The following is an 11,965-nucleotide window of genomic DNA, read 5'->3' on the forward strand; positions in this document are numbered from 1 at the left end:
CTTTGTATTCCCCTTGTTGTCCTGGAGTTTTAATTTTCCCAATCACATAATTAAATGTCCCCCTCTGCCCCCCCACTACAAGCACACAAGCAGACAGACAGAGAGAGAAAGAGAGGGGGGGGCTATGAAGACCATCATTTACCCCCGAACCCCGACATTCAACGGGTACAACAACAAGCGGAGAAAGCAGAATCGCGGGCTGACCTTATATATACAGTCTATGGGGCTGACCAGCGGAGAAATGCTCGTCCCGTGTGAACAGCCAGGCGGCTGCGCGCTTGGGAACTTAGAGGAACCATAACAAAACGCGCGAGTGGTTTTTTTCCAGCGTTTTTGGGTTGGTAGACATGAGCCAGATACCCACATTAATGTGTAGAAGCACTAACAAAGTGGAATTTTCATGATATGTCCCCTTTAATGTACTTACATGATTCTTGCTGTTCAGAGTTTGTTCCCTCATGGTTGATGCACTTATTGTAAGTAGCTTTGGATAAAAGCATCAGCTAAATGTAATGTAATGTAAATAAAAATAATAGGAAAGTGAACTTGACATTGACTGCAGAAAAATCTCAAAACACAAAAGCAACACAAAAAATAAATACGAAATCACAAAGGCAAATAATGTGATTTGCAGTTCAGCGCCACTGTATATTTAACATAATTAAAGTTATTTAAAGCAGTCTGTAAACTCTGAACACACATAAATGTTAATTAGCCTTGAGAATCAATGCAAAGGGAGGCAGCCATGCTAGCTGCTAGTTAACTTAGCTTAGCATAAAGACTGCAAAGTACTCTCCTGGTTCTGTCAAAAAAAGTAATCCATTACAAAAATGTTCACCCGTCTCTTATCAACATGTTTATTTGATTTATACAAAAGAAACTGTGACTAAAAAGACAATTGGTTCTTTTAGGTGCGATTATGTGCCTGACGATTCTTTCGATATAAGCGATAACTTCTTGGAAAAACTACCGTGAGGCGGCTGTGGTTTCCCCTCAACAGCTCAAAAACATTTGTGTGACCACTATTTTCATTTATTCCACTTATTTACATTAAACAAACTAAAGATAAAATATGGTTTAGAAGAGCTGGATTTTTACGTTAAGGACAACATCAGGGCAACTATTTTCCTTTCCTTATGCTAACTTCATGCTAAGCTAACTGTCCTAGCCATAGCCTCTTTCCTCTCTATCTTGAAATATTCTCACACAACTAATGTTTTTTTGTATTCACGGACAGAGAGCGTCAAGAAACCTGGTACAGTAGGTTTCACAAAATGTCAAACTCTGAGTTGTGTATTGTACACCAGATGCTACACACTCTGTTGTGTATTTATGACAGGATGGTTGCAGTGTGTGACTCAGTAGTTGGAGTTGTGTGTAGCGGTGGAGTCATTGGGTAAAGAGCCTCGACGCCGAGTGTGACAGAACAACAGCTGCCGGACCTCCAGAGACACGCTGCTGGAGAACGCTGCGTAGATCCACGGGTTTGTGCACGAGTTGAGACTGGCCAACAACATGAGCAAGGTGAATGCTGCATCTGTACACACACACACACACACACACACACACAAACACATGCAGACACACACACACACAGGAGGCAGTTTGTAAATGACAGAAGTAAATAAATGACAAGAAAAAGTAAAAAAGAATAATTAAAAATAAATATAGTGAAACCCAAGAGAGAAGCCCCCTCAGCCAGCTGGTCCTGGGAATCAGAGCCCCCAAACAGAAACCCAATTAGACTCAACAAAATTATAAGAAAACAAAAAGAAAACAATTTGACACATTGGGGAGAATCAACCAAAAACCAGAGCAAACTGGAATTCTATTTGGCCCTAGACAGAGAATACTCAGTGGCAGATTACCTGACCACTGTGACAGATCCAAAACTAAGGAAATCCTTGACCAGACTCAGTGAGCACAGCCTGGACATGGAGAGAGGCCACCACTGGCAGACCTGGCTCCCCAGAGAAGACTGTGCACCCACTGCACACAGCAGGAGGTGAAAACTCAGCTGCACCTTTTAACCACCGGCCAACTGTACCAAGACATCAGAGACAGATACTACCCACAGATTACAGCCAACTTTCAAAACATGGCTAACATAAAAAAACTTCCATATCTGCTGGTGAAACACAGCAGCAGGTTTGTGAGTGTCCAATGGAAAACAAGCACCATGAAGACTGTCAATCAAACCGTGTATTCCTGCACTGGGCTGATATCTGTACTTAGACTCACTCGCTGTACACAACAAATATGTTAAATACATTCATTAAAAAAAAAGTTGTACTGTTTATATAGCTCTCACTTACTTGTATTTATATTTTTAACTGCAAATCCACATTTTCTATCTTGAAGTTATTTTTTACTTATATGTATTTATTTCTAACAGCACAGTCAGAACTCTTCTATGTAAAATTGACTTCCTTTACACTTGCTTTGGCAACGTAAACGTCTGTTTCCCATGTGAATAAAGCTCCTTTGACTTCGAATTAGAGAGAAAGCCTCCATCTCCTTTGATTATCACGACAGTGAGTGTGTTTTATCACCGTTCTGAGGGGGGTCAGGGTCCCAGGCGGCCCACAGCTGCACACTGAAGAACGGGGCCCAGCAGAGCGAGTAGACGATGACGATGACCAGCGTCATCCTCACTGTCTTCGACATGGCCGCTGACACTTCTCCACCTCGACCTGCAGGGGCTTTAGGCAGGGAGCAGACCGCAGAGGGCGCTACCGGTTCAGGCTGCAGCTCAGCTGACACACAAACACATATTTAAAATGAATCCATCATTTCAAAATATTGAATATCTATAAAAAAGATTCATTCGAATTAATACAAAAATAATTAACAAGTTTACATCAAACCCCTAAATTGTGATTGTTAAATTCTAACTCATTCATAGCATAACACACCTTTTGCTTTTGACTATGGAAAGTTTTGTTGAGATATGTCACAGTTTTGAAATGAATACATTTTTCCTCAGAGAAGAAAACTGTTCCTGAGACGCTCCAACAGAACACAAACTGCAGTACAGCTCAGTAATTCACCTACACACTGAAATATAAAAACTACAAACTATAGAGATTTACCACAAGTCCAGATGCGTAACCTTTTTGTTAACATGATCACATGCAAATACAGTACAAGAAAACAGTTTAATATCATATCTGTTTTTATATGTGTGACTTATTTGACATTTAAAATGTAACCTCCCAAAATTATGTTTGTGAATTTTTGGTTGCCATTGTTAGCTTAGCTTAGCATAAACCCTGGAAGTGCAGTGAAACAGCTGATTAACCTCGACCAGGTCACTTAAAGGTCAGAGATCAACAGCGAACATCTTGTGTTTCATCAAACTTTAGTTTTAATCACATAACAAACCTTCTACTTCATTTTGACCTTTGACCCTGAAGACCATTTGATGATACAGAACAAAAACAATGTGAGAAAAGCAAAGCGCTGTCTGTGGCTCGTACCAGGATGTAGAGCTGTGTGATCGTGTGAGTTGATGCTGTTGGATCTGAGCGGACCCAGGGGTAGGTGCTGATCTGTGGATCTGGGCTTTGAGTTATTGTTGAACATGAGCGGAGAAACATACAGCGAGAGACTGGATGCCCCGTTACTGCCCCCCCCTCTGGATGGAGGGTGCAAGGCGGGCGAACTGCAGCGCTCGGACTTCAGGTACAGATTGTTGTGGATTTCTTTGAAGATTCGCACCTGAGGGGAAATAATCATCAAACTTTATTTGTATGGCACCTTTTTAAAACAAATCTAAACCAATTCAAAGTGCTTTTCATGTGACTTACCAAACATAGGATGTTTTAAAAAGGAAATTAAAACAAGTTGAAAACAAGTGGGGAAGTTTTGTGGGAAAACCTGGTCTAATTAGGAGCGACGGGATTCATCCCATTTTGGATGCTATTATATCTAGAAATTAGACAGTCAAAACCATGACAGTCCAGAGTTGAGATCAAGAGGCAGAGCTTCAGTCACCCCCCAATACCCTATCGAAAGTGCGTCTGCCCCTCCGACCTCCTAAATTAATTAAATCAAATATAAACAGGAGAAGAGTAATACAACCAAAAATAAATACCCTAACTCTAGCCCTATACCAAATCAGAACTGAATAAAGTGGTTTAGTTCTGGCTAAATGTGGTTTAATAAATATCAGGTCACTCAATCCCAAATCTCAACTGATCTACTGAATCTGATGCAAAAAGATGAATATGTGGATTTACCCATGTTAATAAACTCAAGGAGTTCCACAAGGTTCTGTAGTTGGACCGATACTTTTCACTTGGTACATGCTTCTTTAATGCAACATCATCAGAAGGCATCACATACACTTCAACTTCCTGGAGTAACAGCCGGTCTCCTGGTGTCTCCTGGTGTCTCCTCCAGGCTCTGGACACTGTGCTGGGAGAAACAAACCTTCTTGTGACCACAGGTATGGATGTGGCCTCCTGGAGGAGCTGGACTACCTGTGCAACCTGATGGAGCTGCAGGTAGCTCCTCATGCTACCAAGACCCAGAACTAGAAGGAGTCAGGAAGGAGCAGCAGAGAGCAGCTGTCTGTGGACACCACATTAAAAACATTCCCTGTTTGGGGCTCGTCTTGCTTTTGCCTCCATTTCACCTGTTGTTACTTTGATTTACACCAAAGCAGAGAAACTGATTCACAACCACTGGTTCTTCTAAATGGACACTTTGATCTCTGGAGTTTAACTGGTGTGGGGCTTAGGGCTAACCCCTACTGTGACCATTAAGGGTTCAGAGTTTTAAACTAATTGTCATTGATTATTTGTCCCTTGTTTTTTGTTGGAGCAGAAATGAAAGTTACAGTCTAGCCTTCTCCTTACAAACACCTGCATTAGAGATAAATCACCTCACTTTAATGGAAACATGTTCTTCAAATGATAAAATGCTGTTTTTGTTTGAAACCAGAGATCCTCCGTACCTGACAGACAGTGATGATGAGGACAGGGAGGATGAAGACAGAAAGCGCCATCCAGGTCACGTACGCTTTCAGGCCCCACAACTCAGCAAAGTTACCCCAACACTCATGCACTCCTGGAGCCACTTCTGAGCGGGAGAAGATGAATACCTGTGGACAAGAAGATGTGTGAGTGTTTATCTGTTTCCTTCTTTTAAAACAAGGACATAGGAACTTTTGGTTTCATCACACAGAGCAAAACGAGTAGAACAGGAAATAGGAAACAGTTTTGACAACATGACGACGAATCACATGATTTAAGGATTCATGGAAGGAAGCTCCAACTTTTAGAGACAAGTTTTTTTCCGATGAACAATTAACGCTCTAAATATAAAATATACATGGAGGGTGATTTCAGGTAATCCGGGACACCTATAGGCCTCAGTCTGTTTATTTCTAACAAAATCTAGTCCACAGGACTTTTACTATAAGTTAGCAAGGACATCATGTGACTGAAATCACATGACTTTGTGGAGGTGATATCACAGGTAGGGGCGGGCAAAATGTCAATGAGAAGGTCCCCCTTGAAATTACATGATAAGATTCTCACCAGATGAATGTTATATTATACAAATCTGTCATAAATGAGACAAAGTTCCTGATAGTTTTCAAATTATGTTTGTGATTTTTTTAAGCAACTAAATATGCACTGAGTTGTTGAAAATTATTCCTTTAAAAGTTTTTTTAGCATCAAACATGATTGATAATGTTGGACAGTCAATTCACTTCTCTAAATGTGGAAATATGCATTTAAAGACTGAAGTAAAACAAAGAAAAACTAAAGAGATGATCTGCAGTTGTTAATGTTAATGCATGTTGTGAGTTAATGCAAACACAGTCTGTCCCTGTGTGTTTAAACATCATCAGTTTGCTCTGCAAGACAGACGATCTAAAAAGCTCAGGAGAGTCTGTCCTGTGTTCTGCAGCCTCTGGTTTCACCAACATGTGGAAAAGACAATGATCCATGATGAAGAGTCTCTGACCTGAGAGGACGTTTGTTCCCCGAGTAAAGGGTTAGGGTTAGACCCAAACCCCCTAATACAATGTAAAAAATGCATTTTAAAGTTAATTTATTCAGGGTTAGAGTTCTTTGTGAAAAGAATATGGCTTTTACATGTTAATATGAATGAATGAATGATGAATAATAATGTATGCATTTGCATCATGCATTTTATTATTATTATTCAGTCATTTCTTGTCAAAATCCTTTTCAAAAATTGGTAATATTGAGCTTGACATGTATAAACCAAGGTCATGCTGGCGTTTTTAAGCTTAAATCAATTGTCCCACAATAAAAAGTGACCTGTTTTGGCAAAGAAAAGTAAAAGCTGCGTCATGTCTCCATTCTTTCTGCTGGTGTTGTTAGAAAACATCTTGAGAATCACAGGAAGGTTTAATACGTTGATTTATTGTGTAAAACAGATATATATTGGAATAAATCGCAGAAGTCAAAATATATACCCTAACAACGGTAAAGTGAGAGCGGAGCGATTTCCTTTACACACTGGAAGCTGTTGACCAATCAGAGGAGACTGGGCTGTAAAAAGAGGAGCTGCATAGAGGCACAGTCTGAGGACAGTGATGAACATTAGAGCATGAAAACATTTTACAGTCATAACACTAGATTATCAACCTGGGTGTCTCCATTAAAACATCCTCCTGCTCTATATGATGGTTTAAAGTAAAAAGCTTGGACCTTCATAATGTCATTTGTCAGAGAAATTCCTTTATGTTTTTAATATCAATTATCTCTGGTTTTTTATAATCTCTCCTCAGTTCTTCACTTATACATTCATCAAACCTTCAGGATATGAACCTTCATACATATTTATCAAACCTGTGTCATCCAGCCTGCATACGTCATCGTACCTCATCCTACCTGTGTCATCATACCTGTGGCAGGCTGAGCAGCAGCGACAGCCCCCAGGCCAGCAGAATGAAGGTATTCCAGCGTTGGGTGGCGCCACTGCGGTGTGCCTGCAGGGGGCAGCAAATGGCGTAGTGGCGGTCCATTGTCATGGCCACTATCATGTAGGAGGAGGCGAACATCCCAAGGACCTGCAGGTACTTCACCAGGCGGCACAGAAAGTCAGGGCCAGGAAAGCGGCCATTGGCGTCCCAGACCAACTGAGGCAACACCTCAGGGGGAAAGATGGAGTGAGATGTGGAGAAGGAGTGCATCCAGTCTGTGTGTGTGTGTGTGTGTGTGTGTGTGTGTGTGTGTGTGTGTGTGTGTTACCTGGAACAGTGCCACCACAAGGTCAGACAAACAGAGGTTGAGCATGCACTGGTGCAGCGGGTTGTTGTGTCGTTGTTTCCGTAGCAACACCACCAGCACCAGCCCGTTACTGAGCAAGGCCATCACCAAGATGGCTGCCAGCACCACCACCTCTGCTTTGGCCAGCAGGGCGTCCCGCTCCCACCCTGTGACATTAGCGCCCGGCGAGGCAGAGACCACCGACCAGTCGATGGACGGGTATGGGTCTGTTACCATGGAGACTGACATAGTGACTAGGAGAAGAGAGGAAATGAATGGAAAGTAACTGAGTACATTTACTCCAATGTTGTATTTAAGTCAAATTTAGAGGTGCTTATTACATTTATCAGATGATACTATGCAGATTTACATTTTATGAAATTAATTATGATAATCTTAAGTATGAAGTACAAATAACCATAAATTTTAGATATTCAAGTACAGTGCAAGTACCTCAGTATTTAGTTACTTTGTCTGCCTAGTTAGGGATTGCCAAATAAAAACTCCCATGTTCTTCCCTTGGTTCTCGACCTTGTGACCAGCACTGGTCACAGGACGTTCAGTGACGTGATGGCAGTGTTTATTAAACATAATGTGGTCCAACAGTTTGTGGAAAGAATTTTTTGACAGGCCTCAAAGTATCAAATGCTGAACAGTGTGTGTTTGTAGTAAGAAGTGCCAGAGCACCTTTATGTAAACACACACTCACAGCTGAGGTTAATATGTGTGAATGTGTAGGTCAAGCTTCCATCGAACACATTAATTATGAAACAATGAGACATGAACCATGTTTACAGTTACTGATGCACTTTAACAGTTCAACACACAGAAACACAGAGGCATGCAGAGAGGCCCCCTTGTTAAATGAGAAACAATTTCCCATGAAGGACGTCACACGCTAACTAGAAAACAGGATCACACAAAGAAAACTGCACATATTACAAAACAGAAAGAAGAGAGGACTTGTGCAAACTCAGCAACACTTAGATATCAGCTCGTGTTTACACATAATTCACAATTTTACTGAGACTGGCTACAGTCAGGGTTAGGGGTCGTATTTATGAATTGTGTGGAGGAAAGTTTAGAGCTTGTAGGCCGGAGGTTCTCCACCCAGACAAAACCCATCTGAACCTGTCCAACCTCATTATAGGTGACAGCAAGTTCCTGATTTTCTGTTTCACTACAAAACAATGGAGAAACTTAAGAGCAAAAGCACAAGCAAAGGTCGTTGAATCATTCATCACTCACCTCGTCCTCTGTGTGAAGCATCTGTAGGAGCCACAACAACCTGATCTGCACACACTCGCTGCATCCATGCTGTGTGTGTTCTTCTTGATTATTGCTCTGTGGGTGACCTCTGCCAACTCTCGCTGCTGACTCCTGTCTCCCCATCTCCTCCCTTCAACCACTCTCCCTCCTCCTGAATACATTCCTCCCTCTTCTATCCTCACTCAAAAAAATGAACAGAGGGTGAAAAAGAAAGTGGGAGAACTGAAGTGGAAAATTGGTGTGTTGATGTCCTGCTGTGTCACTGACATTCACCATGTTACTGTTGGTGCAACTTTGATCCAGATTTAGAGCAGAAGTGCACATTTCTGTTATTGATCAAACACACTTTAAAGTGTACGTTTGATTCTGCAGCAGCAGGTGAGGAGGAGGGGGATGGGATGGGATGTAAAGGAGAGTATCTTTCTCCGCAGCTTCTTTCCTTTTATTCCCTCTTACCCCTGCTCCCTGTTTTTCCTCACCCCCCTCCGTCCTTCTCTCCTTCTCCTGCATTCCACCTCTCTTCCTCTCCTCCTTTCTTTCTCTCTGACAGGGCACTGTTTGCTTCCCCTCTATTGCTCCTTCATTTGGAGGAGCCTCTAATTATCGAGGGGCCCACTGAGTGACCTTTAAACATGGACACAGAAACATGAACACACAAACCCACGAGGCCGGTCATCGCGAGCCTTTCTTTTCTTCACATGTGACACTAAAGCTGATTGTTCGCATCTGTGAAGCAGTTTGAACTTCAAAGGATTCAGTGGTAATTCAAGCATAGAAGTAAAAACACTATCATGACAAAATGAAAACAAAGTCAAAAACATGGTCGTCAATCCCTCAATGACTTTTACTATGTACTACAAACATGCATGTGTAATTTTATTTAAAAACTATAATCCTTTTCCTGTGGTTGTTTGTCCACCAATCAGAGAAGTTTCAGTTAAAATATGTTTATTCCAGACTCATATGAGGTCGCTACCATATGACCTTTGACCTTTGATTACCCAAATCAAGACAGCAAATCTGTGAGTCTGAACTGAGCATTTGTACCAAATTGAAAGAAGGATATCATGTTCATGAGAATGGGACGGGCGGACAGACTGACAACTGGAAGCATAATGCCTCAGGCCACTGGGTGTTCCCAGCACAAAAAAAACCTCTTTTTCTAGAGTGCATTTGTTAGGAACTATTTTCAACTTTAAAACAGTTGGTTCTTTGTAGAGTCTTTTCAAACTGATTTTCACGTATGTTTCACCCTTGTGTTGTTTTAGTTTTTGGAGTTTTCTGGTTTTAATCATCTGTTCATTATTCACCTTAACTTTAAATTAGGTCCTTTCATGATTTTTGACTTAAAAAAAGTTGGGCACAACCCAGACTTTACTGCAAATAAATTAACCTTAATTGGCACAAATTCAAAGAAAAGGAATCACAGACCTCCACCACATTTTTGAGGAACAACCACCACTATTGGACAGCATCAATAAAAATGCTAAATCAAACAAGGCACTTTAAAAAATGAATGAACTTATATCTTCCCGGACTCTACCAATATCCCTCATATTACAATAAAGAAATGGGGAAAATACCTCAACATCCACACAAATAACTACTTTTGGAACAAAACATGTAATAACATCTTCAGCATGTCCCAGAATACAAACATAAGATTAATAGAAGATCATTCACAGAACACAAAGCACAAAATACACATAATGGGATTAACCGGATCAGACATATGCACTCATTGTACACTAAACACAACAGACAACTACCTCCATGCACTCTGGCTCTGCCCACAGATACAACATTTCTGGGAACAAGTACCCACTACATTGTCAGTATTTCTTGGCTGTGACATTCCACTGTCCCCTTCTGTATGTATACTCGGTAATCTGGACTCAGCACATATTCAACACAGAACAAAGCACACCTACTTGTGGCCCAGATATCAATGCAACAACAATCAGCACTAAAAAAACACCAGTTCAAATTGGCTCAATAAAGTCAACTCAACAATCCTCAAATCTATTCAATTGCCGGTGAGTGGAAATATATATAAATGAATGAACTCCAGAGAAACAGGCTTTTATTAGATGTTTCACACATCTGAACTATGCATTCAGCAGAACTATCCTTTCAAATACATTCATTATTCTTATAAGTTAATAAAAAAATATACTAACACACATGGGAAAGATTGGGTCAAACTCAAAGTGTCAAACAACAGTTAGGAAACAATCTATATTTGTTAAGAACTAATAAACCCTGTAAATAGAAAACTGTTGCATAGACAATAACTCTGCTGTTCTCATTAACCTGCATAGAAGAGCAGAGCAGTAAAGCTGTTCTCAGACATGACCTAAAATCCAGAGAATTGTCTCCAGAGTTTGTGTTTCACAGCTGAACAACACAGCAGCAGGTTTTCTGCACAGACTCGTTCACAACAGCATCAGATCCTCCTCATGGTTCAGGTGAGAGGGGGGGCAGCCGGGTGCAGCAGACAGAGACAGGAAGTGACGTGTGACCTCTGCTGCAGAGGTCATGTGATCATGTTGACATCACCTGACACCTTCAGCTCTGATCACCAAGAACTCTCTTCACATCTTCGTCTGTGTCTTCATCGTGTGTGTCAGCACTTTTTCACCAGAGAGATTTGTTTTAGTTTCTTCATGTTTGTGTCCCGTGTTAGAAGCTCCTCCCCCCCCCCCACTCAGTGAATCAGTGGAGGATCCTCTGCTGTTCACACTGCTCCTGGATCTACACTTTATACAGGAGCTCAGGAGGAGGAAGACAAACTGAGTCTCACTCTGACATTTGTTTACACATGATCCTCCAGAGAAGATACTGAGAAGTGAGGAGTTCAGGTCTGAAGCAGCTTCAGTTTGTTAAACCTAGTTTTACTTTGTTGGTTTCTCACCTTTCTTTTAAGAGCACAGACCAAGACCACAGGGGGGCGACAGAGATTAAAAAGATGGACAGTGCAGTTGTACCTGTTACATCACTCACAGAGGTGAGAAGTATGAAAGTACAGATATGTTGTTACAGTACTTAAGTAGATTTTTCAGGTGTCTGTACTTAAGTTTTTATTTATCTGACAACTTTTTACTTTAACTCTACATTTTCACAAAAATATCTGCACTTTTGACTCCGTACATGTTCCAAACAGGCTTGTTACTTTTGTTTTACTGCATTTGAGGGTAATTATCCTTTTGTTTTGCATCATCGAGCACCACCTTTCCAACTTCAAGACACATTTCAACCTAAATAAACAATAACACAGATAAAACGACTCCTTGTTCTGTATCTATCAGTGCAGATCAATAACAACATACGAAACATGATGTGAAAGACATCAAGATAACACAAAACAGGACAGGGACAGCACATATGTCTGTGACAAGAAAATACCACATGAAAGAAAGTGAAGAACATTACTGATAACGTTG

The 11,965-nt window shown here is 41.0% G+C and overlaps 1 protein-coding gene across 1 annotated transcript; it reads right to left on the reverse strand.

Moving 5' to 3' along the window:
• Positions 1-960: 960 nt before the first annotated feature.
• On the reverse strand, positions 961-7,728 carry LOC118110393 (vasopressin V2 receptor). Its single transcript, XM_035158077.2, has 6 exons — positions 7,236-7,728; positions 6,890-7,135; positions 4,961-5,107; positions 3,480-3,720; positions 2,553-2,756; positions 961-1,537 (listed from the first exon to the last, which is right to left on the reverse strand). Exons 1-6 carry the CDS (start codon positions 7,500-7,502, stop codon positions 1,359-1,361), a joined length of 1,284 nt encoding a protein of 427 aa, XP_035013968.2. The 5' UTR covers positions 7,503-7,728; the 3' UTR covers positions 961-1,358.
• Positions 7,729-11,965: the final 4,237 nt, after the last annotated feature.

Source organism: Hippoglossus stenolepis, chromosome 6 (assembly GCF_022539355.2).
Source record: "Hippoglossus stenolepis isolate QCI-W04-F060 chromosome 6, HSTE1.2, whole genome shotgun sequence".
Classification (NCBI taxonomy): domain Eukaryota; kingdom Metazoa; phylum Chordata; class Actinopteri; order Pleuronectiformes; family Pleuronectidae; genus Hippoglossus; species Hippoglossus stenolepis.

Bases quoted from the DNA above. Each gene is read 5' to 3' on its own strand.
- LOC118110393 (XM_035158077.2), bottom strand. From the start codon at position 7,502: ATGTCAGTCTCCATGGTAACAGACCCATACCCGTCCATCGACTGGTCG. The intron at 7,136-7,235 runs GTAACACACACA...TTTCCCCCTGAG, and splicing joins TTGTGGTGGCACTGTTCCAG to GTGTTGCCTCAGTTGGTCTG. The intron at 2,757-3,479 runs GTACGAGCCACA...TTTGTGTGTCAG, and splicing joins TCACACAGCTCTACATCCTG to CTGAGCTGCAGCCTGAACCG.